Source organism: Tamandua tetradactyla, chromosome 5 (assembly GCF_023851605.1).
Source record: "Tamandua tetradactyla isolate mTamTet1 chromosome 5, mTamTet1.pri, whole genome shotgun sequence".
Taxonomy (NCBI): Eukaryota; Metazoa; Chordata; class Mammalia; order Pilosa; family Myrmecophagidae; genus Tamandua; species Tamandua tetradactyla.
In genome coordinates, this window is record NC_135331.1 from 1,566,432 (window position 1) to 1,593,794 (window position 27,363).

Below are 27,363 nucleotides of genomic sequence, written 5' to 3' on the forward strand. Positions count from 1 at the left end.
ATTAGAGCAGAAATAAATGAAATTGAAAACATGAAAACAATAGAGAAAATCAATAAGGCCAGAAGTTGGTTCTATGAGAAAATCAATAAGATTGATGGGCCCTTAGCAAGATTGACAAAAAGAAGAAGAGAGAGAATGCAAATAAATAAGGTCAGAAATGGAAGAGGAGACATAACTACTGACCTCACAGAAATAAAGGAGGTAATAACAGGATACTATGAACAACTTTACACTAATAAATACAACAATTTAGACGAAATGGACGGGTTCCTGGAAAGACATGAACAACCAACTTTGACTCAAGAAGAAATAGATGACCTCAACAAACCAATCACAAGTAAAGAAATTGAATCTGTCATTCAAAAGCTTCATAAAGAGAAAAGTCCAGGACCAGACGACTTCACATGTGAATTCTATCAAACATTCCAGAAAGAATTAGTACCAACTCTCCTCAAACTCTTCAAAAAAATTGAAGTGGAGGGAAAACTACCTAATTCATTCTATGAAGCCAACATCACCCTCATACCAAAACCAGGCAAAGATATTACAAAAAAAGAAAACTACAGACCAATCTCTCTAATGAATATAGATGCAAAAATCCTCAATAAAATTCTAGCAAATCGTATCCAACAACACATTAAAAGAATTATACATCATGACCAAATAGGATTCATCCCAGGTATGCAAGGATGGTTCAACATAAGAAAATCAATTAATGTAATACACCATATCAACAAATCAAAGCAGAAAAAAATCACATGATCATCTCAATTGATGCAGAGAAGGCATTTGACAAGATTCAACATCCTTTCCTGTTGAAAACACTTCAAAAGATAGGAATACAAGGGAACTTCCTTAAAATGATAGAGGGAATATATGAAAAACCCACAGCCAATATCATCCTCAATGGGGAAAAATTGAAAACTTTCCCCCTAAGATCAGGAACAAGTAAGGATGTCCATTATCACCACTATTATTCAACATTGTGCTGGAGGTTCGAGCCAGAGCAATTAGACAAGAAAAAGAAATATAAGGCATCAAAATTGGAAAGGAAGAAGTAAAACTATCACTGTTTGCAGACGATATGATACTATACGTCGAAACCCCGAAAAAATCCACAACAAAACTACTAGAGCTAATAAATGAGTACAGCAAAGTAGCAGGTTACAAGATCAACATTCAAAAATCTGTAGCAGTTCTATACACTAGTAATGAACAAGCTGAGGGGGAAATCAAGAAACGAATCCCATTTACAATTGCAACTAAAAGAATAAAATGCCTAGGAATAAATTTAACTAAAGAGACAAAAAACCTATATAAAGAAAACTACAAAAAACTGTTAAAAGAAATCACAGAAGACCTAAATAGATGGAAGGGCATGCCGTGTTCATGGATTGGAAGACTAAATATAGTTAAGATGTCAATCCTACCTAAATTGATTTACAGATTCAATGCAATACCAATCAAAATCCCAACAACTTATTTTTCAGAAATAGAAAAACCAATAAGCTAATTTATCTGGAAGGGCAGGGTGCCCCGAATTGCTAAAAACATCTTGAGGAAAAAAAACGAAGCTGGAGGCCTCGCACTGCCTGACTTTAAGGCATATTATGAAGCCACAGTGGTCAAAACAGCATGGTATTGGCATAAAGATAGATATATCGACCAATGGAATCGAATAGAGTCCTCAGATATAGACCCTCTCATCTATGGACATTTGATCTTTGATAAGGCAGTCAAACCAACTCACCTGAGACAGAACAATCTTTTCAATAAATGGTGCCTAGAGAACTGGATATTCATATGCAAAAGAATGAAAGAAGACCCATATCTCACACCCTATACAAAAGTTAACTCAAAATGGATCAAAGATCTAAACATTACGTCTAAGACCATAAAACAGTTATAGGAAAATGTAGGGAGATATCTTAAGTAACTTACAATTGGAGGTGGTTTTATGGACCTTAAACCTAAAGCAAGAGCACTGAAGAAGGAAATAAATAAATGGGAGCTCCTCAAAATTAAACACTTTTGTGCATCAAAGAACTTCATCAAGAAAGTAGAAAGACAGCCTACACAATGGGAGACAATATTTGGAAATGACATATCAGATAAAGGTCTAGTATCCAGAATTTATAAAGAGATTGTTCAACTCAACAACAAAAAGACAGCCAACCCAATTACAAAATGGGAAAAAGACTTGAACAGACACCTCTCAGAAGAGGAAATACAAATGGCCAAAAGGCACATGAAGAGATGCTCAATGTCCCCGGCCATTAGAGAAATGCAAATCAAAACCACAATGAGATACCATCTCACACCCACCAAATGGCCATTATCAACAAAACAGAAAATGACAAGTGCTGGAGAGGATGCGGAGAAAGAGGCACACTTATCCACTGTTGGTGGGAATGTCAAATGGTGCAACCACTGTGGAAGGCAGTTTGGCGGTTCCTCAAAAAGCTGAATATAGAATTGCCATACGACCCAGCAATACCATTGCTAGGTATCTACTCAAAGGACTTAAGGGCAAAGACACAAACGGACATTTGCACACCAATGTTTATAGCAGCGTTATTTACAATTGCAAAGAGATGGAAACAGTCAAAATGTCCATCAACAGAAGAATGGCTAAACAAACTGTGGTATATACATACGATGGAATATTATGCAGCTTTAAGACAAGATAAACTTATGAACCATGTAATAACATGGATGGACCTAGAGAATATTATGCTGAGTGAGTCCAGCCAAAAACTAAAGGACAAATACTGTATGGTCCCACTGATGTGAACGGACATTCGAGAATAAACTTGAAATATGTCATTGGTAACAGAGTCCAGCAGGAGTTAGAAACAGGGTAAGACAATGGGTAATTGAAGCTGAAGGGATACAGACTGTGCAACAGGACTAGATACAAAAACTCAAAAATGGACAGCACAATAATACCTAATTGTAAAGTAATCATGTTAAAACACTGAATGAAGCTGCATCTGAGCTATAGGTTTTTGTTTGGTTTTGTTTTGTTTTGTTTTGATTTTACTATTATTACTTTTATTTTTCTCTCTATATTAACATTCTATATCTTTTTCGGTTATGTTGCTAGTTCTTCTAAACCAATGCAAATGTACTAAGAAATGATGATCATGCATCTATGTGATGATGTTAAGAATTAATGATTGCATATGTAGAACGGTATGATCTGTAAATGTTGGGTTAATTTCTTTTTTTCCGTTAATTAAAAAAAAAAAAAGAGAAGGGATAATTGGAGCTGAAGGGATACAGACTGTACAACGGGACTGGATATAAAAACTCAGAAATGGACAGCACAATACTACCCAATTGTAATGCAATTATGTTAAAACACTGAATGAAGCTGCATGTGAGGTATAGTTTTTTTGTTTTTGTTTTTTTTGTTTTTTTTTCTTTCTATTATTGTTTTAATTCTTATTCTGTTGTCTTTTTATTTGTTTTTCTAAATCGATGCAAATGTACTAAGAAATGATGAATATGCAACTATGTGATGTTATTAAGAATTACTGATTGTACATGTAGATTGGAATGATTTCTAATTGTTTTGTTAATTCTTTTTTTAATTAATAAAAAAAGTGATAAAAAAAAAAAACTCAAAAATGGACAGCACAATAATACCTAATTGTAAAGTAATCATGTTAAAACACTGAATGAAGCTGCATCTGAGCTATAGGTTTTTTTGTTTGTTTTTGTTTTTTTGTCTGTCTGGTTGTTTGTCTTTTTTTTTTTAACTATTATTATTACTTTTATTTTTTTCTCTATATTAACATTCTATATCTTTTTCTGTTGTGTTGCTAGTTCTTCTAAACCGATGCAAATGTACTAAGAAACAATGATCATGCATCTATGTGATGATGTTAAGAATTACTGATTGCATATGTAGAATGGAATGATTTCTAAATGTTGGGTTAATTTCTTTTTTTCCGTTAATTAATAAAAAAAAAATTCTCTATCAGGAAATTCCTGATACTATCTCAAGCATTAGGGACTCCCAATTGAATAAGCCAGGCCCTCAATCCAAACGTTTCCCTTATGAAACATTTCTGTAACAGTGAAGCTAAACCTATTTAAAATCATGCCTGGGAGTCACCTACAGAGAACCATTTTTGTTGCTCAGGTACGTCCTCTATAAGACAAACCCCGCAAAATAAACTCACTATCGTCCCCGCTACGTAAGACTTGACTCCCAGGGTTCTGAGTCTCCCTGGCAACATGCGACATGACTCCCAGGGATGAGCCTGGCCCTGGCGCTGTGGGACTGAGAAAGACTTCTGGACCAAAAGGGGGAAAAGAAACGAAACAAAATAAAGTTTCAGTGGATGAGAAATTTCAAATAGAGTCAAGAGGTTAACCTGGGTGTTACTCTTACGTAGCCAGGTACTGCAAAGTGCCGCAGTAGCCAAGCCCCAACCAACAGTATTCCTGGAAACCCTATGGGATACCCTGGGCTCTATCAACACTCCACAGAAGTTTTACTTATTAACTTTACTTCTTCAAAACTTAAAACCTCCAGATTGCTCCTATGTCAGACAAGACCGGAAACTCCGAGCTATGAGTTCTTTACGAACAAACCAGTTTCAATTTGTCCACCCCGTACTGTCAACACCCCTTTTCAGCACAAAGAAGTCAGAATGGTCACAGCCCAGACACCCCTGAAACTGACAATGATCACACGAGAGGGAGGAGGCGTAACTGAGAAATTAGGATTTAACACACGATTGTGACTACTGGTTTAGCATACAGACATTTCTTTTTAGTTTCCAGTGCATTAGAACAGACAGAAGGAAACACCTGAAATTGCTGAACTGCAATCCAGTAGCCCTGGTCTTTGATGATGACTATAAAAGGGCTATATAGCTTTTATCTTGTGACCTGGTGATTGTAAAAACTTGTGCTGGCACTCTGCCATATCCAGGGTATGGGTAGAGGAGCAATAAAAGCAAAGCTGGTTGGGGGTAGGGGATGGGGAGGCAGCAGTTAAGTCATACAGAAGTTCTACTTGGGGTGACTGTAGTTTTGGAAATGGGTGCTGGTGATGGTCGCACAACGTTGTGAGGTAATCAACAACACCAAATTACATGCATGACTGTGGTTAAAAGGTGAAATCTTAGGTCACTGATACTAGAATAAAAATTAAAAGACAGAACATAGGGCTGTACAACAGCGATCCCTATTGTAAATAAGGGACTATAATCAGTAGTACAATTATAAAAACATTCTTTCATGAATTATAATAAATGTATCAGAATAACACAAGGTGTCAATAATAGGGTGGTATATGGATAAAAAATACACCCTAATGTACACTACCAACTACATTTAATAGTACGATTATAATATTCTTTCATCAGCTATAACAAAGTTCTACACTAAAGCAAACTGCTAATAATAGGTGTGCTCTAGTTTGCTGAAGCTGCCAGAATGCAACACACCAGAGATGGACTGGTTCTTTTTTTACGGACTGGCTTTTAATAAAGGGGGATTTATTTAGTTAAAAACTTATGGTTCTTCAGAGGAAAGGCAGCTTTCAACTGAGGTTCTTTCTTACATAGGAAGGCACAGGGTGATCTCTGCTGGCCTTCTCTCCAGGCCTCTGGGTTCCAACAACTTTCCCCCAGGGTGATTTCTTTCTGCATCTCCAAAGGCCTGGGCTGAGCTGCGATTGCTGAGATGAGGAATGCTGAGCTGCTCGGGCTGTGCTACGTTGAGTCTCTCTCATTTAAGCACCAGCCACTTAACTCAAACATCATTCATTGCAGCAGGCACGCCTCCTAGCCGAGTGCATATGTAATCAGTTACAGATGAGGTTCACATGCCATTGGCTCATGTCCACAGCAACAGACCTGGGCACCTTTACCGGGCTAAATTGACACCTGAACCTAACTACCACATGTCCACCCCTTGTCAATTTGGCAACTATACACATCACCTTAAGCAATATTAAAATGGCAAAAAATTCTCTTTCTGGACCTATGAATCTCAACACATGTTATCTGGTGCCAATAAGCAAAGGAGGGACAGGCACAGGATACAGGTTTTCATTTCCACAGGGAGAAACTGAAAACAGGAGTCACAAGACCCAAACGGTTTGAAAATCCACAGGGCAAACGGCACTGGATTTCAAAGTCTGAAAGTCTTTTATCCTTCGGCTTTAGAATGTAGCAGTCCCACCCTTTCCAAGGGCCTATGCAGGGCCCCACCTTTCTCCGAATACAACTCTGAGGGACACTGAGACCACCTTTATCTCGGCTCCACCCTCTCCAAGCATTGGGGCGACACCCAGGCTCTCTGCCATTCCAGAGCACAGGCTCAGCCCCTCCCTGTGGTGCAGCCAGGTTCTCCCCACTCCCCAAGGAGTGTGCTGTACCTTCTCCAGGGCCTGAGGCTGCACGACTCCCAGGAGGTGGAAGGCCCATCCTCTGCCTTTGTGCAAACTCACCCTCTCCACGTGCATGGGGGGGTCCATTCTCCCAGCTGAGGCTTCTTGCCTCAGACCTGAGGTTCCATGGCTCTCACCCTGCAAACTCCAATCCGCCCCTTTTCTGTCCCCCTTTCTCCAAACTGGCAGTGGTTCCATTCACACCAACAGTCTCTTCAAGCACTCCAGGCCTTCTCCATCAAGCTCCTCACTGTTCCTCCAGAATCTTCCCTTATCCATACACAAAACTGTTCCAACATGTCCAGTGACAGCAAACCGCAGCAGCACTCCACTTCTCTGGTACCAAATCTGTTCTAGTTTGCTAAAGCTGCCAGAATGCAGCACACCAGAGATGGATTGGCTTTTAAGAAAGGAGGATCTATTTAGTTAAAAACTTATAGTTCTTCAGAGGAAGGCAGTTAACTTTCAACTGAGGTTCTTTCTTATGTGGGAAGGCTCAGGGTGATCTCTGCTGGCCTTCTCTCCAGGCCTCTGGGTTCCAACAACTTTCCCTGGGGTGATTCCTTTTTGCATCTCCAAAGGCCTGGGCTGAGCTGTGAGTGCCGAGATGAGGTATGCTGAGCTGCTTGGGCTGTGCTATGTTGCGCTCTCTCATTTAAGCACCAGCCAATTAACTCAAACATCATTCATTGCAGCAGGCATGCCTCCTAGCCGACCGCAGATGTAATCAGCGACAGATAAGGTTCAGGTACCATTGGCTCATGTCCACAGCAACAGAACTAGGCACATTCACCTGGCCACGCTGACACCTGAACCTAACAATCACAAGGGGGTACATGGGAATGCTATCATTTTTGTACAATCTTTCTGTAAACCTACAACTTCTCTAAAAAATTTTTTAATACATGCTGCAGCCCCGTGGCGCCCTGTTGGCCTCCAGGTCCCAGCCAGAGCCTGGACGCGTGCTCAAGCCGCCTCCAGTCCTGGCCAACTGGCATGCCAGTGTCTGCCCATATCTGCAGCGACCCTTGCCATGTCCTGGCCCTGTGCATGCACCTGGGCTGCACGCCTGACATCTGGGCGCTGCACGCCTGGAGCGGCTGGCTCGCGCCCTTCCTGCGACCCGGTGGCCACCACCTTGACACAGCCTTTTTCCTGTGCTGCCTGCTTGAGGCACTGTCCATCAGCCCAAACAAGACAGAGCTGGTGGATGGCCAGGTATTATCTCCAACAGAGGCGACTGAAAATTTCATATCAAAACAAATCTGGATGGCACCCCCACAGTTTGATGAAATAAGAAGACTCGGGAACTTTGCATCTCTCTCCAATGTCCACAGAGTTTGTTTGGATCATGCAATAGAAGGGAGGGAAACGTGGGTGCCAATCACATGGATAACTGCGGATGGGATGCTCCAGCTTTTTCCAGGTGATGAGCTTAATTTGGAAGATTTGGACTATTTAGAAAAACACTTATCTACTAAAAAAACGATTGAAGAAATCATGAAAGAAGGCAAGAGATTTTACTGACTAGTGATGCGTGACTGCCATGTTTATAGTCTTTTTGTGACTGTTCGAAGTGTAAACATTTTACCCCAAGTCATGTCACAGCCAAGAGCCGTACGCAGGGGCTGCCCGTTTGCAAGCTGGCGATTCTGAAGTGTACTGATGAATAAGGAGGGTTAACCAGACTTGTCTGAAACTGAAGGAACTTAATGCCTATAAAATTATAACACAGCCGAGACTTCCTGCTTGTTTTATACTTGAAACTTTACAGTACGCTACCAATATAAAGTATTAATGTTCTTGTTAGCAGCATGAGAAAAAAATTCAGCGGTTTTCACTTCTATGTTGTTTTATTATCTCAATAGTTCAAATAAGATGTCCTGCTGTCTTTGTTTTTCTAACCATGCAGGGTATCGGCACTTTCCCTGACGCGCTCGGCAGGTTGGTCCCTGCGTTCTGCAGACTTTCTACGGGAACCAGCATAAGGACATCATGATTAAGTGGTAAAATACACTCGAGACAACCTTTAAGTGATAATGTCATTTTCTTGCTATATCTTCAGCTTGGATGGTTAAAATACAATTCTGTTTAAAACCAAATGGCATTATCTGTTCCTCAGATTGAAATATATTTTATTTTTTATTTTTTTTTATTTTTTTTATTTTTTTATTTTTTTATTAACGGAAAGAAAAAAAAACGAAATTAACACAACATTTAGAAATCATACCATTCTACATATGCACTCAGTAATTCTTAACATCATCACATAGATGCATGATCACTGTTTCTTAGTACATTTGCATCGGTTTAGAGGAACTAGCAACACAACAGAAAAAGATATAAAATGTTAATATAAAGAAAAGAAATAAAAGTAGTAATAATAGTAAAAAAAAAACAACAAACAAACCAACAAGCAAACAAAAACAAAAAAAACCCTATAGCTCAGATGCAGCTTCATTCAGTGTTTTAACATGATTACTTTACAATTAGGTATTATTGTGCTGTCCATTTTTGAGTTTTTATATCTAGTCCTGTTGCACAGTCTGTATCCCTTCAGCTTCAATTACCCATTGTCTTACTCTGTTTCTAACTCCTGCTGAACTCTGTTACCAATGACATATTTCAAGTTTATTCTCGAATGTCCGTTCACATCAGTGGGACCATACAGTATTTGTCCTTTAGTTTTTGGCTGGATTCACTCAGCATAACATTCTCTAGGTCCATCCATGTTATTACATGGTTCATAAGTTTATCTTGTCTTAAAGCTGCATAATATTCCATCGTATGTATATACCACAGTTTGTTTAGCCATTCTTCTGTTGATGGACATTTTGGCTGTTTCCATCTCTTTGCAATTGTAAATAACGCTGCTATAAACATTGGTGTGCAAATGTCCGTTTGTGTCTTTGCCCTTAAGTCCTTTGAGTAGATACCTAGCAATGGTATTGCTGGGTCGTATGGCAATTCTATATTCAGCTTTTTGAGGAACCGCCAAACTGCCTTCCACAGTGGTTGCACCATTTGACATTCCCACCAACAGTGGATAAGTGTGCCTCTTTCTCCGCATCCTCTCCAGCACTTGTCATTTTCTGTTTTGTTGATAATGGCCATTCTGGTGGGTGTGAGATGATATCTCATTGTGGTTTTGATTTGCATTTCTCTAATGGCCAGGGACATTGAGCATCTCTTCATGTGCCTCTTGGCCATCCGTATTTCTTCTTCTGGTAGGTGTCTGTTTAAGTCTTTTTCCCATTTTGTAATTGGGTTGGCTGTCTTTTTGTTGTTGAGTTGAACAATCTCTTTATAAATTCTGGATACTAGACCTTTATCTGATATGTCATTTCCAAATATTGTCTCCCATTGTGAAGGCTGTCTTTCTACTTTCTTGATGAAGTTCTTTGATGCACAAAAGTGTTTAATTTTGAGGAGCTCCCATTTATTTATTTCCTTCTTCAGTGTTCTTGCTTTAGGTTTAAGGCCCATAAAACCACCTCCAGTTGTAAGATCCATAAGATATCTCCCAACATTTTCCTCTAACTGTTTTATGGTCTTAGACCTAATGTTTAGATCTTTGATCCATTTTGAGTTAACTTTTGTATAGGGTGTGAGAGATGGGTCTTCTTTCATTCTTTTGCATATGGATATCCAGTTCTCTAGGCACCATTTATTGAAGAGACTGTTCTGTCCCAGGTGAGTTGGCTTGACTGCCTTATCAAAGATCAAATGTCCATAGATGAGAGGGTCTATATCTGAGCACTCTATTCGATTCCATTGGTCAATATATCTATCTTTATGCCAATACCATGCTGTTTTGACCACTGTGGCTTCATAATATGCCTTAAAGTCAGGCAGCGTGAGACCTCCAGCTTCGTTTTTTTTCCTCAAGATGTTTTTAGCAATTTGGGGCACCCTGCCCTTCCAGATAAATTAGCTTATTGGTTTTTCTATTTCTGAAAAATAAGTTGTTGGGATTTTGATTGGTATTGCATTGAATCTGTAAATCAATTTAGGTAGGATTGACATCTTGACTATATTTAGTCTTCCAATCCATGAACACGGCATGCCCTTCCATCTATTTAGGTCTTCTGTGATTTCTTTTAACAGTTTTTTGTAGTTTTCTTTATATAGGTTTTTTGTCTCTTTGGTTAAATTTATTCCTAGGTATTTTATTCTTTTAGTTGCGATTGTAAATGGGATTCGTTTCTTGATTTCCGCCTCAGCTTGTTCATTACTAGTGTATAGAAAAGCTACAGATTTTTGAATGTTGATCTTGTAGCCTGCTACTTTGCTGTACTCATTTATTAGCTCTAGTAATTTTGTTGTGGATTTTTCTGGGTTTTCTACATATAGTATCATATCGTCTGCAAACAGTGATAGTTTTACTTCTTCCTTTCCAATTTTGATGCCTTGTATTTCTTTTTCTTGCCTAATTGCTCTGGCTAGAACTTCCAACACAATGTTGAATAATAGTGGTGATAGTGGACATCCTTGTCTTGTTCCTGATCTTAGGGGGAAAGTTTTCAATTTTTCCCCATTGAGGATGATATTAGCTGTGGGTTTTTCATATATTCCCTCTATCATTTTAAGGAAGTTCCCTTGTATGAAATATATTTTAAAGAAATATGAAGCTACTTATCAATTTTACAAAAACCATAATTATCTTTACTCTGAAGTGCTAATTAATTAAAGCAAAGATTTTACAGAAATGTAGGGCTAATCATTTAATGGTGTTTAATGATGTTTATTTTAAGTATGTCTAATATGGGTAATTTTTTTCACCATTTGTAAAGAGGAATAATGTTTGTTGATTAACGGTGGGAAATGATGAGTAGGATTCCTTCCATTTCAAAATCTTTGACTGTTGTCAAATGCCTTAGTTTTCCTATCTATAAAATAGTGATAATGATAAAAAAAAATTTTTAATACAATTTCAGAACCATGAATGGCTATCTTATGAATTTTCCAAGTTTCAGCCTTATTTAAAATAGCTGAATTTTTGTGATGTTCTTTGTGACAGATTAAAAAAAACTGTGTATATGTTTAATAACATACAAAAGTTTCCAGCAGGGCTGTCAGGTTTTGGGTGTTTAGAGTCGGGTTGTGAGGTGCCCACCATCTAGCCGCCTGAGCCACCGCCCATGCTGTCTCCAAATGGCACTGCTGCACAGGCCAAGTCTAACCCTAAACGAATACCTGGGAGAGGTGGAGAGTTCCCAGATCAACAAAGGCTGAGGGAGTGCGTCACCAACAAACCGGCCCCACGAGAGATGCTAAAGAGAGTTCTGCAGGTTGAAAGGAAAGCCTAGCAGCCAGGAGACTGAAGCCAAGAAGAAATAAAAACCTTCAGCAAATGGTCTGCCAAACCCCAACCAACACCTCCGCTGTTAACCCTGAGGGACACCTAAGGCTCCATCTGAGAATCTTCAAAAGGTTTCCTGCATGAAGTTCACGTTTCAAAAGCCTACAGCCCCTACATGGTTCCGAGAGCAGACAAGTCCTGAAACCCAGAGGTGCCAGCCTCTCCAAAGACATAAATCAGTTCCAGCCCTTCCCATATTGGTGACAACCTTTCACAGGAGAAAGTCAGAGCGGGTGTAACCCAAGTGTCCCTAGAGGCTGGGAGGAGGGTCAGAGGAGAGGGGGAGCAGAGAAGACGGGGTTAAACACACGAGTGTGGCTGCTCAATCGCTACACTGATATTTCTTTTAGATTCCAGGGTCTTGGGGCAGCTAGAAGGAGACACCTAAAATTGTGGAATTGTAGCCTATTCCAAACTCTGAAATCTGTTCTATAACTACTTGTTAAAGTGCACTTAAAAATTTATTGCTTTTTTTGTATATATATGTATCACATCTCACAAAAAGATGTTAAAAAAAAAAAAAAAAGATCTCCACTGAGAGTAGTGGCAGGGTAAACACAGACGCCAGGGCTGCTGTACTTTTGGTTTGTAACTGCACTTTTTACTTCCCACAGGTCCTAAAAGGCCAATGTATAAAATGTGATGATCAATCAGTGGCTTGGGACTTGTCATGTATCAACATGTACTTTGTGATAAGAGCTACATAAAGGTGGGGGGACTGCGGGGTTTAGGGACACAGTCTGGGCAGACTGCTGAAGTTACGGCAGTATCAGAGGAAAGGAAACTGTAGATTTAGGTTGGTAACTACAAAGAAAATATCAGAGACTAAGCAAAGCTCACAGAGATAGTAAGCAGAGTACGGGTTGCCAGGGGCAGGGGGACAGAGGAGAGCACGCAGAAGGGGGAGGGTCCTGCAACACCAGGAATGAGATCTATCCCACTGAACGGTGCGCTGCAGAGGGGGTGAGAAGGGAAAGTTCATGTTTTCTATATATTCCCACAAGTAAAACAAACAAACAAAGGACATGAAAGAGATAATTACAAGCAAAAACGAGCCTGGATGGGATTACAGAAGAGGAGAAAAGACTCAAAGGGGCAACACTGGCACATAAGGAGAAAACAGAACCCAGACGGACAGCTTTAAGTCAATGTTCAGTATCTCGAGCCTGATGGCGGCACTCAGGTGGTTATATATGCGGATATCCCTGCGCTTAGGAAGCGCACATGGAAGTAGGGCATGCTCAAGGAGCATGACGAAAACACAAGCTACACTCAGCTGATCAGAAAATGGACTGATAAGCAGATAGACAGACAGATGGACAGACGGGGATGGCTAGGTAGACGAATGGACTGACAGAACACCACCCAAACGTTAATCCTGGCAGACCTTGGTATCTGCAGGGATTGGGGCATGCTGGATTCTATTTATGGGGTTTATATTGTTTTTGTAACTGTCTTGTAAGTTTGAAAATATTTCAAAATTGAAAGTTAAAAAAAAGCAAGCAAAACTGAATAGAAATGGCATAGGAATAATTTAGACACTGAAGATGCTTCTACTTGGAAAAAATAGGAAAATTACATGAAAGATTCTTGATAGTTTGGTTTAAAGCCAACTGTAGAATGAATTCTTAGCCTTACAATCACTAGCAGTTTGCCACACAAGGCTGAGTAAACAAAACAGATGCAATTTTCAAAAAGAGAAAAACAATTTATACATGGCAAAGTCTGAAATGGCTTAAAAGTTTAAGTGAGAACCTTCCTGCCAGCGCTAGTCTTCTTGGTGGGTACCCACCAGGGGGTTTTGCAAACAGATACCCTGTGCTATTGGCATGAGCTGCTGAAGAGGAACTCTTGACGTGGTCTCTGGGTACTGGAAAACCAACCCATGGTGGCCCACTTCTATTCGAGGTCTCTTGGGAGAATCTGTGACATGCAAATACCATTCACAGCACAAGACAATGAGTCAGGCTCCATTTTTAGAGTTCACGACACGTTATGCATGCTTTTATCATACGTGCAGGATACTGGAATGGGACCAAATTCAAAGTTTAAAAGCAAACAGAACCAACACATATATATGATAATCCCTAAAGAGGAAACCTCAGTTACAAGGCAGGGAAGGCTTGCAGACTTCTCCTGGCTAGGACACATTAAATCTTCAGACTCCATGGCTCCTGCAGATAACCCAAAACCGTGGGCTTCCTGATGTTAGCGGAGATGACACATGACTGCTGGGAAGAAATGATAGCTTCTGGTTCATCATGGCCTTTGGAGGTGCCTGATGAGCATAAACTCCCCTGGGAGCACTGAGCAGCGGGGTGCACTGACAAGACCCCACGTCTGAGCTGGCGGGGCTGTGGGCCAGACCCGAGCCTGACAGCTGCTTCAGGGCCAGCACGCAGCCTCCTCCGGCATAAGGTTCTCACAGCTCCGGCCACAGTGCACACAAACCTGCCACGTGACTCGGTAGCCATCAAACTCCTTCATTCTCAACTAGTAAAGAAAGGATGTGATCATCACTAAACTAGCTTCTGTGATTCACAGAACCCTCTTGATTACCTACCTGTTGACTGACTCACAGAAGAAAAAGAAAATGTCAGGATCTCTAAGACTCTGGGTGTCTGTAAGTTGTATTTGTCTGCGTGTTTAATGCTGGTTTACGGCAACACACCTGCTGGTGTCAGCGTCCATGTCTCTTAAATGTCTGCATTTCTATGGTGTTCACACTTCCAGGCACTGCCGTCCCTGTGTGTATTTGCTATTTGAAGACAAAAATGACAGAATTATAAATGTGCACTGATGCAGTTTACACTGATTAAAAAAATTTTTTTTATTAATTTTTAAATTAAAAAAAAATTACAAGAAACACAAACATTCTTAATATATGATCATTCCGTTCTACATATATAATCAGTAATTCACAATATCATCACATAGTTGCATATTCATCATTATGATCATTTCTTAGAACATTTGCATCAATTCCGAAAAAGAAATAAAAAGACAACAGAAAAATGAAACAAAAACAGAAAAAAAAATTTTACATATCATACCCCTTACCCCTCCCTTTCATTGATCACTAGCATTTCAAACTAAATTTATTTTAACATTTGTTCTCCCTATTATTTATTTTTATTCCATATGTTCTACTCATCTGTTGATAAGGTAGATAAAAGGAGCATCAGACACAAGGTTTTCACAATCACACAGTCACATTGTGAAAGCTGTATCATTATTCAATCATCATCAAGAAACATGGCTACTGGAACACAGCTCTACATTTGCAGGCAGTTCCCTCCAGCCTCTCCATTAAATTTTGAATAACAAGGTGATATCTACTTAATGCGTAAGAATAACCTCCAGGATAACCTCTCGACTCTGTTTGGAATCTCTCAGCCATTGACACTCTGTTTCATTTCACTTTTCCCCCTTTCGGTCGCGAAGGTTTTCTCAATCCCTTGATGCTGAGTCCCAGCTCATTCTCGGATTTCTGTCCCACGTTGCCAGGAAGGTCCACACCCCTGGGAGTCATGTCCCACGTAGACAGGGGGAGGGTGGTGAGTTTGCTTGTTGTGTTGGCTGGAGAGAGACAGGCCACATCTGAGCAACAAAAGAGGCTCTCTTGGGGGTGACTCTTAGGCCTAATTTTAAGTAGACTTGACCTGTCCTTTGTGGGGTTAAGTTTCATTTGAACGAACCCCAAGACTGGGGGCTCAGCTTGTAGCTTTGGTTGTCCACATTGCTTTACACTGATGTTAAAAGAAGCATCTCTCCACAATCTCTTCAATTTCTGTAACGAAGGACAAAATACTGCAGTTCAGAGCTGTCAGCCAATGTTCTTAAATTTCCCCTAAAATGCTATATATTAGCCTTTGAACTTGATGGCAAGGAAAAAAATCTATTGTTATTTGTTTCCTCCTTTTCTGTTTATCATTTGCTAAAGAGAAACAGCCTCCAGAAGCAATAGGTGGATAAGAAATGTAAGTTATCACAACTAATAAAAAGCGGAAATTAGAATTAAAGCATCAGTCAAACATATTAATGTTAAAACTAAGTCTAGCACTTACAAAACAGTTGTATAAAGTAAAAGACGATAATGCTGAAACTGTATGGGGAAATATAAAACTATAAAAGCCGTCATATACCTTTAACAGAGAATTTAAAAGAAATCTTGGGTGGATTTGAAAGCAAAAGCAAGCACCTCTTCAGATGCAAACTAAATCTTAGTAATTAGTCAACAATTTGAAAAGAAAACGTACAAAACCTAAAAGTTTACTGAGTCAAGAGCTCTGAATTTTATGAAGTCTGCCATACATGAAAATCCTTATCATATAAAGACAAAACCACATAGAACCTTACAGAGCGGTGAGACACGGGAGGACCTGAAGCATACTGAACATGTTTGCTGCACTGTTTCGGCACTGTTTCCCATCAGCCCACATCAGAGCACTATTCGGGGGCCGAGGAGGGGCAGCCATGGGAATCGGAGCGAAGGGGCTGGGCTTTCACGAACGATGGAGGGTGTGAGCCTGAGACAGCATGGGCTCTGCCCCCTGTGCCGTCCCTGTCCAGCCGGGTGGCAGCCAGCCTAGGGCCCGCCAAGTGGTGATGCCTGAGGCCGCCTTGCCTGGGGGGCCCTGTCCTGAGGTGTGCCCCACCCACCCCCACTGGCCTCAGCTGGCCGCACACGAAAGGTGAGCCTGTGTCACCAGCGCCGCCACGTCCATAAATGCACTCACAACCATTTCTGAGCTGCAAATGTGAATGTACTGCTCCTCAGATGTTATTCACACGAAGCAAGAATGTTCGTTTCAAGACCCCAGTATCCCCACAGGCGCACCATCCTTGCATGAACTGTGAGTTTCCGAGACCATGAAAAGGGAGATTAATGGCAGGTTTATACTGATAACCAGGGGGCATGTCAGAGAGGCAGCAGCCTGACTTTCAGAAATACCAAAAAGCTGGAGAAAAGTACTTAAAAAAAAAAAAAAAAAAAAACACCCTTTGCCAACAAAGTTAAATATCTGTGTTTCTCTGACTGATTTAAAGTATTAAATGAAATTTGAATTTTTACAAGTCCAGTGGAAATGTTTCAATGTGTCACTGTGTCACTTAGCTAGTCTGTTGAATAAGCTAGGTGGACCAAACTCTCCTTGGCGGGCCCCAGGCTGGCTGCGACCCGGCTGGACAGGGACGGCACAGGGGGCAGAGCCCATGCTGTCTCAGGCTCACACCCTCCATCGTTCGTGAAAGCCCAGCCCCTTCGCTCTGATTCCCATGGCTGCCCCTCCTCAGCCCCTGAAGAGTGCTCTGATGTGGGCTGATGGGAAACAGATTCTCCTAGGAAAAGGAATTCTTGAAAGAGGGAGCAAGGATTGCATAATTACCAGCCCTTGGACTTAGGGCTCAAGCCCCAGCTAGTAATAAAGAGCGTATATTGTCCTGAAGTATCCCAGACAAAAACACACAGGCCCAATCCAGTGCAAGGTGAAACAAAGGATAACAGGATGTCATGCTCAGAAAACACAATCCTAGTGACATGCCAGCATTATCCAGACAGTCACGCCACCTCCACCCTCAGGTTCCAACTCTGTTTCTTCTCAGCCATCCACCAGGGTCTGGTTTTCAAAATAACACATGCACAGCATCACCTACACAGGATTCCTGCCAAAAATGTCTAACCTGGACCTGATGAGGAGGGAACAGTCAGGGACATACAGACTGTGGTCTCCAATGCTAAACAACTGGCCTCAACTTCTCAAAGGGTTGGAGTCATAAGAGAAAAAGAAAAAGAAAAGGTAGGAGAACTGTACTACATGAAAGGAACACTAGCAGCGTGTAACCATGTACAGAGTGCCCACTCTTTGAATCCTGGATTGAAAATAAAAACCATGACTTCAGGGTCAAGATGGCAGCTTAACAACGTGCGCATTTTAGTTTGTCCTCCAGAACAACTACTAAATAACCAGAAACAGTACAGAACAGCTCCTGGGGCCACGTCAGTGACCGCACACACAGTGTACCCCAGTCTGGACCCGCTGGACCTGCTGCTAGCCCCCCCAGAACCTTGAGTTCCCAAAGCTGTGGCGGCCAGCGCCCCTCCCCAACAAGCCGCTTCCCAGAGGGGAAAGGAAAGGACTTTACCAGCAGCAGGGGCTGAGCCCAACCAAACACCAATTGTGGAACTAACTAACAAATTCTGACTACTAAAAATAGGCCCCCAGCTTAGGTGAACCTGATCAAAGTGGAGGTTGCTCATTTTTGCCCCAGCGCCAAGGGGGCAGGACTGACAGAAAAAGGGGGGGGGGGGGAGAAGGAAACAGAGGTTTTTGCGGCTGTGTATCTACAAAGGCTTCACTGACTCTGGATACAGCGGCAGGACTTTTCAGACTGCAACTGCCCCAGGCATAGGCAGAAGTTAGCTCTTTTGGGGGCTTATCTGGAGCTTGTGCATTCCCCAGGGGAGGGGTGAAGCCCCACCCAGGTGAAATCCCTCCATCAACGAATTCAGACACCAGGGCTTGGTAATTAAAGCCATTAAAACCAGCCTACAACTTCTCCTCTGTCTCCACCACGCCCCCAGCAGGGAGAGTCTGCCAAAGTTAAAGGTACCGCATCATCTTATGCTGGTGGGACCCGCAGGCAGACAAAGCCACATACTGGGCAGGATAAGAAAAACAGAGCCCAGAGACTTCACAGGAAAGTCTTTCAACCTGCTGGGTCTCACCCTCAGGGAAAACTGATGCAGGGGACTCTTTCCTCCTGATAGGAGGCCAGTTTGGTCTGGGAAAATCCGGCTGGGGTCTATAATACCTAAGTAGACCCTCCTAAGGGACAGAGGGAAAAGGCACTATACAAGCAGGGCAGAAACAAGAAAACAAGAACTGAAAAATTCTCCTCTGTTAAACAAAACTTAAGCTAAAGGTCCAGATAAAGCTAAATGGAATGTCAAAGAACAGACAGAAAACAAATTCATCCAGCAAGAAAAACCTAGATAAAAGAAGTGAAAGCAATCTCCAGAATAAACTAATTAAGGTAATTAAATGCCTAGACGCCAGCAAAAAATAACAAATCACACTAGGAAAATTGAAGATATGGCCCAGTCAAAGGAACAAACCAACAATTCAAATGAGATGCAGGAGCTGAAACAATCAATTCAGAATATACGAACAGACATGGAAAACCTCATCAAAAACGAATTCAATGAATTGAGGGAGGATATAAAGAAGGCAAGGAAAGAACAAAAAGAAGAAACTGAAAGTCTGAAAAAACAAATCACAGAACTTATGGGAATGAAAGACACAGTAGAAGAGATGAAAAAAAAACAATGGAAACCTACAACAGTAGATTTTGAGAGACAGAACATAGGATTTCTGAACTGGAGGATGGAACATCTGAAATCCGACAAGAAACAGAAACTATAGGGAAAAAAAAGGAAAAATATGAGCAGGGACTCAGGGAATTGAAAGACAATATGAAGCACACAAATATACGTGTTGTGGGTGTCCCAGAAGGAGAAGAGAAGGGAAAAGGAGGAGAAAAACTAATGTAGGAAATTATCACTGAAAATTTCCCAACTCTTATGAAAGACTTAAAATTACAGATCCAAGAAGTGCAGCGTACCCCAAAGAGAATAGATCCAAATAGATGTACTCCAAGACATTTACTAATCACAATGTCAGAGGTCAAAGAGAAAGAGAGGATCTTGAAAGCAGCAAGAGTAAAGCAATCCATCACATACAAGGGAAGCCCAATAAGACTATGTGCAGATCTCTCAGCAGAAACCATGGAGGCGAGAAGACAGTGGGATAATATATTTAAATTATTAAAAGAGAAAAACTGCCAACCAAGAATTCTATTCCAGCAAAATTGTCCTTCAAAAATGAAGGAGAAATTTAAACATTTTCAGACAAAAAAATCACTGAGAGAATTTGTGACCAAGAGACCAGCTCTGCAAGAAATACCTAAGGGAACACTAGAGACAGATACGAAGACCAAGAGACAGTTGTTGAGAAGAGTGTAGAAAAGAAGACTATGAGTAAAGGTAAAAAGAAGGAAAATTAGATATGACATATAAAATCCAGAAGGCAAAATAGTAGAAGAAAGTACTACCCATGCAGTAATAACACTGAATGTTAATAGATTAAACTCTCCAATCAAAAGACATAGTCTGGCAGAATGGATTAAAAAACAGGACCCATCTATATGCTATCTCTACTCAAAGGACATGACAGCAAGGACACAAATGGACATTTACACACCAATGTTTATAGCAGCATTATTAACAATTACCGAGAGATGGAAACAGCCAAAATATCCATCAACAGACAGTTGGCTAAACAAACTGTGACATTTACATAAGATGGAATATTATGCAGCTGTAAGACAGAATAAAGTTATGAAGTATGTAACAACATGAATGAACCTTAAGGACATTATGCTGAGTGTGATTAGCCAGAAACAAAAGGACAAGTACTGTATGGTCTCACTGATATGAACTGACATTAGTGAATAAACGTGGAATATTTCCTTGGTAACAGAGACCATCAGGAGATAGAAATAGGGTAAGATATTGGGTAATTGGAGCTGAAGGGATACAGATTGTGCAACAGAACTGAATATAAAAACTCACAAATGGACAGCACAATATTACCTAACTGTAATACAACTATGTTAAAACACTGAATGAAGCTGCATATGAGAATGACAGAGGGAGGAGGGCTGGAGCATAAATGAAATCACAAAGAAAGATAGACGATAAAGATTGAGATGGTGTAATCTAGGAATGCCTAGAGTATATAATGATAGTGACTAAATGTACAAATTTAAAAAATATTTTTGCATGAGGAAGAACAAAAGAATGTCATTACTGCAGTGCGCTGAAAATAGATGGTACTTAATATTTTAAAATTTCAACTAATGTGTGAGACTAAAGCGAAAAATGTTTATTTGGTACAAATCTATACTTTGACTAGTGCATCTCCTAATATAACTTATGTAGACAGTTGATTGAACACCTTAAGTACATGGAACTTTGTATAGGACATGAGATTTTGTTGGTTTGTCCAGCTGATGCCCTGATGAATCCCAGAGTGATTTGATCAGTGAGTGGAAAAGTATTTGCAAAGTCCCCTTCGGGGAATGGTGAGAACGGGGGAAAACTCAACTTCCCCAAGTTGAATTTTTGATATTCTCACAAGCAGTGTGGACAACCAAAGCTGTAGGCTGAACCCCCAGTCTTGGGGTTTGTTCATATGAAACTTAACCCCACAGGGGATAGGTCAAGCCTACTTAAAATTAGGCCTAAGAGTCACCCCCAAGAGAACCTCTTTTGTTGCTCAGATGTGGCCTCTCTCTCCAGCCAACACAGCAAGCAAACTCATCACCCTCCCCCTGTCTACGAGGGACATGACTCCCAGGGGTGTGGATCTTCCTGGCAGCGTGGGACAGAAATCCCAGCATGAGCTGAGATTCAGCATCAAGGGATTGAGAAAAACTCTAGAATGAGCTGAGACCCAGCATCAAGGGATTGAGAAAACCTTCGCGACCAAAAGGGGGAAGAGTGAAATGACACAAAGTGTCAATGGTTGAGAGATTCCAAACAGAGTCGAGAGGTTATCCTGGAGGTTATTCTTATGCATTAAGTAGATATCACCTTGTTATCCAAGATGTAATGGAGAGGCTGGAGGGAACTGTCTGAAAATGTAGAGCTGTGTTCCAGTAGCCATGTTTCTTGATGATGATTGTGTAATGACATAGCTTTCACAATGTGACTGTGATTGTGAAAACCTTGTGTCTGATGCTCCTTTTATCTACCTTGTCAACAGAAGAGAGGAACATATGGAATAAAAATAAATAATAGGGGGAACAAATGTTAAAATAGATTTAGTTTGAAATGCTAGTGACCAATGGAAGGGATCAGTAAGGGGTATGGCCTGTAAAATTTTTTTTTTCTGTTAGTTATATTTTTCTGCTGTCTTTTTTATTTCTTTTTCTGAATTGATGCTAATGTTCTGGGAAATGATCAGGATGATGAATAAGCAACTATGTGATGATATTGTGAATTGCTGAGTGTATGTGTTGGCAATGTTTGTTTCTTGTAATTTTTTTTAATTAATAAAAAATTTTTTAAAAAAAGTGGGGGGCAGGAGGGCGCAGGAGAAAGCAGTGGGGGGCTGGAAGGGGTAGGAGAAAGGAGTAGGGGCAGGAGGGCACAGGGACATGTAAGTGAGCGCAGGAGAAAGTAGTGGGGGGGCAGGAGGGAGCAGGAGAAAGCAGCGGGGGGCAGGAGGGCGCAGGAGAAAGCAGCGGGGAGCAGGAGGGAGCAGGAGAAAGCAGCGGGGGGCAGGAGGGCGCAGGTGAAAAGAGTGGGGGGCAGGAGGGCGTGGGAGCGCGAAGACAGCGCTGTTGAGACCCCGACCAGAGCTCTGCTTCCCGGTACGCGCTTCCTGCACGGCTTGCGGACCTCCCGCAGGCAGGAGGAGGGAAGGCAGCCCTCAGCACCGAGGACAGCACCAGCGGGGCGGAGCAGGAGGCTGGGCGAGCAGGTGGAGAGGCGCGGGGCGTGGGGAGCGGGGCGTGGGGAGCGCGGCGTGGGGTGGGAGGGGGCCGCGCGCGGGCGGAGGGCTGGGGGGCGCGCTGCAGGCGTGCGGGAGCGCGCCGGGCGGCCGCGCGAGGGGTTGAGGGGCGTGCTGGGCGCGGCGGAGCTCACCGGCGACCCCAGCAGCCGACGGCGGGAGGTGGGAGGTGGGGCGTGACGCCGTCACTCACCGCGGCGCCCCGAGCGAGCTCCCGCCTGTCCCCGGCCCGCGACGGCCGTGCACACCAGGTCGGGACGGCCGTGCACGCCAGGCACACGCCCGCCACCCACCTACTAAACCAAACCGGCGGCCGGCGTGTGCCTTCTGCGCAAGCGCGGGCGTCCCCCCCCTTCCGGAGAAACGTTGCGCAGGCGCGGCGCGGGCCAATTGGCGGGCGAGGCCCGCCCCGCGCAGGGGAGTGGGAGGAAGCGGCGGGTCCCAGCCAGCTGTGTCCGGTCGGGTAACCCAGACCTCCATCCAGCTGGCGGCGCGGGCCCGCGACTGCTCCGGGTCGGGAACCGCGGCGCCCCTGGCTTGGTGCTCACGGCTGCCCGGCCAAGGAGCCTTTGGGAGACGGCTGTGGCGTCGGGGTGCAGATGGGCTGACACAGGCGGCGACGGAGCAGCAGGCCGGAGCGGCCCCGGGCTGGCCCACCCGGACGCTTTATCGGCATCTGAGTTTTTATACGCCCACCCTGGAGGTGGCGGTGGACCTCTGGCTCAGTCCCCGCCGGACCAGGACGGCTGAGGGCAGATGTCCGCTCAAGAGCTTCACGGCGGTGGCGTCCTCACGGCCGCTACAACAGCTGCACAAACAGGGACCCGCGGTTCAGCCACCGGCCTCCCAGTCGCGCTGGGCATGTCCTGAGGGCCGGGTGCTGCCCGGAGGACCGCATCTCCCGGGAGGATCGTGGCCCCTGGGAGGACTGCGTGCTCCCAGGAGGCAATACGACTGTTTCTGAGGGCTGGAAGGGTAGAGAGACAGAAGGAGAGGTTCCAAGATCAAACACAGCCTTGGGAAGTGAGGAGGACACTCGTTACTTTTCATAACGTGCATTTTTAATAAAAATAATTTTTTTGTGGTCAGAATTTTTTTTACTAAAGGAAAAGAAGTCTAAAAGCAAAAGAAATGAAAAAGGAATGACCTGCCCACTCCCCAGGTCAAAGGGTTTTGAACAGAGGGTACCTAAGGGCGTTCGATTGCTCCACCCCCCAGAGCAGTGGGACCCTGGGCTGGGACCCACCCTGGGTAGAGGCAGCCCTGCTTCTCTCCACAAATGGCTCCAGGACGCAGCTGGCCCTGACAGCAGCCCCACCCTCTGACTTGTCCTCCACCAGTGATCACCAATGACACCCCTGGCTCATTCTCAGGCCTTCTGGATCTGGGGAGAAGGGGTTAGGGGGGGAAAAGGCTCCTTCCGCGTGACTGGCGGAAGGAGCCTTTACTTTCGGGTTTTTCTTCAGACAGATGTAATAAACATATCGAGCATCTTACTTTAACTTAAATACTAGCATTCTATGAAAGACAACAAGAATATAAAAAAGTCATTTTATTACACCCTTTTTTGGTTGGATGTCAGTGCCCTTGAAAATCCTCTCAAGTACAAATGCTCATGTTTACAAATTATTTACATCCGGAATCTGCTCCTCCTCTATACTCTCAACACAGCTATGCGGTTACAACAGTTAACAATAATAAGGAAAACCTCTGCCTCAGCAGGCACCAAACCTGAGCGAATGCCTGGAATCAAAGTGCCCCTGTTTCCCCCCTAAGCATCAGAAAATCACTCTGATCTGAAGTGAAATCAGCGTCTCTGTTGTAAACAATCACTGGGTAGCTGTCTTCTGCAGTGGACAGCTAGAGTAGACTGCTCTGTTGCTGGGTTTACACACTTTTTGCTTTGAATGTTTCTTGGAATCATTTCCTATTAGTATGGAATCCTGGTTAGCAAGGTAATGCATTATTTTGCTAACAGTAATGGTCTGAGAAGGCCTAGCTTCCTAAACTCATATTTAATTCTTTAACATGGAAAATTTAACCTTTAAAATGTAAGTCCAAGAAAAGCGATATGCTAGAAGGAGAATGTTTTACTTACAGGACTGTGAGGGACTCAGGTCAGTGTTCACATCTAGATGTTTCTAAATCAAGTGACATAAACAGAAACACTTTCTCTTCTAAATTTCATGTGAGGGAATCGCTGAAGAAAATGCATTTCAAACGCAGTCAAGGCTTTCGGCTTCAGAGTCAAGGCTGGGGTGGCAATCCCACGCAACTGCAGCTTGGATCTCCACAGGAAGCTCTGAGAGATGTTTATCAATTTTCTCCTACTGTTCTAGATTCACAGAGGACTTTCACTTAAGGCATTATGTCTAGACTATTTTAAACTTAGTGCACTCAAAAATTTATCATTTAAAAACAGACTACCAGCACTTCATGAAGGGTGAGAGGAAAGTGAACAGGGTATGCCAATTAAAATAAGGTAAAACAAGAGGATTCCCGTATATTTTAGGTCTGCACTAAATCTGAGGAAGGAAATGTGTAGAGATGCCCCACCCCCACCCCGTGACCAGAGCACAAGTGCGCAGAGCTGCTCACACCCAGTGCCCTGGTGGGCCAGAATGAGCTCGTTTAAGAAGAGACCACACTACTCTTCTAATATTTCCAATGAACTAAAATATTAAATCCCATTTTTCATCACCTGACTTCTCCCTTTTTCCAAATTTCTCATCAAGAGCTCAAAAAATGGTCTCCCCAGTTGGTTTTGCTGAATGTTGCCATGTTACTGTCCACACATGCCTGTACCACACCGGGAAAAGGCAATCCGCAGGCAAGGATGCTCCCCTGAGCAGCAGGAAGGGAACACACAGGGAGGAAACAAAACTCTTACAAAAATTCAAAAACCCTTAAGTACCACATCTGTTCTTAGTACACCAAAACCAAGCATAACCTCATTTCCTGGACCAACTAATATAAAATAGTCAAAAAAAATTAGTCACAGCATAGAGGGTATTCCCACACATTTAACTTTTCGCTCTTGAGAAAACTTCAAGGTAAGAAGGCAAATCATCAGCCAATCAAGCTCACTTAAAATCGCATTTGTTATCTTGCTGTAGTTATAAAAAAAAAGAAACAAATATTGGGCTTCCTTTTTCCCTTCCACTTTCCACAAACAGCTCTCCGTCTTAACTAACAGAACCATGAGTGTACATGTTTATTCACATTTAAGACCCCAGTAAAATAAAATCTGATGATTTCCAGTCCACTTGCCTTAAAATGCCTGAATTTTTGTTTATGCATGTGTTAAATCTTGTTACAGGTCCATAATTAAGAGTTTTAGGCCCATTTCTGTGGTTTATACTTCTACATTCCTAAGTAAAATAGGTTACACAAATAGGTTCCCCACTCTGCAGACAAGCCTGGACCTGTGCCGACCACACCTCTCATGAAAACTACCTCCCATTTACCTTTCATTCAGCAGAGTGACATCAGCAACATAACATTTGCACGGCAGTCTCAGTGTAAACCAGTCTAGCACATTCACCAAGGGCCCTTGGAGCTGCTTTAGTACACGAAGTCCAAATGAGAGTATTATCCAAAAGCTATCCAAAATATTTCAGGAATGTGCTTAGATAGGCATCCAGCCCAAACATTTCCTTTAAGTGAGCATAAATCACGTGGGGGCGGGGGTGAGAGAGCCTAGTTACACTGGCTGCTCTCTGGAATGAAGGTTCAAGCTGGGACTATGCCATGAGTGTGATTAGATAGGTATGAGTCCCAAATATTTCCTTTAAAAATGATAACAAGTCACATGTTAGGTGAGAATGAGAAAACCTATTGTCTGTCTTTGGAATGAAAGCCCAATCTCAGATGACTTACTGTGATGGTTTCTCTCCTCAGCAAGGACCATGACGCCATGACGCATTTTTGAGTTAGGTATCAAGGACAAACATGTGGCAGTACCATCAAAGACCAGGTTTTCCCTTTAGAATGTCTAATTTGTGACTCACTGTACATTCAAATTTGGCTACTTTAATATGCAAAATACTATAAATCAAGAGAAATTCTAAATGGCTTTCAAATAAAGTATTATTTTGCTCTGGGGAAGAAACTAAAAGTTAGGATGATTTTTTAAAAACATGCCACTGTCAATTTTTTCACTGGTCACATGTAATACAGAAAAGGGGCGTTCGACAGAGATCACTTCTTCCTGCAGTATAGGATGGACACTGATGAGATTATTATATGACTTTGTCTCAAATATAGATCTCCAAATGCTGAATACCTTATATGACATTGTCCCAAGGTGTAAAAATAAATAATTTTTTTTCTGTGCGGAAGGTAGATTTTTGCCTTAAGACCATGAACGGTGAAGAAGGTGGCTATGCTGGAATGCCGGCGCTCTGGTGACTACTGGCAAGGAGGCTTGGTAGGTGTCTTTAACCTGACGGCAGGTACTCGCATTTGCAGTTTCGGCTGCTGATTCGGGCTGTCGGAGCTGGCTGGCACCTGGGTTGGGTTAGGGATGCCAGGTGCCTGGAGCTGGGCAGATGCCGTTGTCACCACCTGCTGCTGGATGAGCTTCTGCTGAACCACCTGAGCCGTGGCCGTGACGGCAGGGATGACCTGCACCTGCTGGCCTGCTGGGGCGGCCTGCGTGAGCGTCACTGTCTGAGGGGAAGCCTGAAGCAAATCAGAAAATGCGTGTATCAGTGACATGGCTGATAAAACAGTCGGGGGTGGGGGAGGGGATCCTTTCCAAAACTTTAATAGCAAGTTTGCTTTTATAAAATGTAACACCTACCTGGCCTACCAAAATATGAATTCTGGTATCAAACCAAATAAATATAGAAAATTAACAGATGGCCACTCTTCAGCAAAAAGTGAATGCCTCTGGGAAAAAGTAAGGATTGGCTCAGGGGCCTGATTTTGTGGGTGCTAGAAAGTTTAAACTACCATTTGGTTTCTTGAAATCTCTATGCCAGTGTGACTTTCAATAAAATAAAATTTTT

At 42.5% G+C, this 27,363-nt stretch overlaps 1 protein-coding gene, 1 long non-coding RNA gene and 1 pseudogene across 3 annotated transcripts in view; 1 reads left to right on the plus strand and 2 right to left on the minus strand.

The window, feature by feature from the left end:
* Nucleotides 1-22,655, minus strand: part of LOC143683465 (uncharacterized) — an 86,202-nt gene extending 63,547 nt beyond the window's left edge. For both annotated transcript variants that reach the window (XR_013175439.1, XR_013175438.1), the window contains exons 1-2: nt 22,545-22,655; nt 14,338-14,532 (exon numbers count right to left, since the gene is read on the minus strand). This is a non-coding gene — a long non-coding RNA (uncharacterized LOC143683465). The remainder of the gene's footprint in view (nt 1-14,337; nt 14,533-22,544) is intronic.
* LOC143682118 (acyl-coenzyme A diphosphatase NUDT19 pseudogene) lies at nt 7,318-8,068 on the plus strand (annotated as a pseudogene).
* Nucleotides 22,656-23,888: 1,233 nt separating the features above from the next.
* EP400 (E1A binding protein p400) overlaps nt 23,889-27,363 on the minus strand; it is a 194,152-nt gene continuing 190,677 nt past the window's right edge. The window contains 1 exon segment of the mRNA XM_077159524.1: nt 23,889-27,034. Coding sequence (XP_077015639.1) covers nt 26,762-27,034 — 273 coding nt within the window. The 3' untranslated portion in view covers nt 23,889-26,761.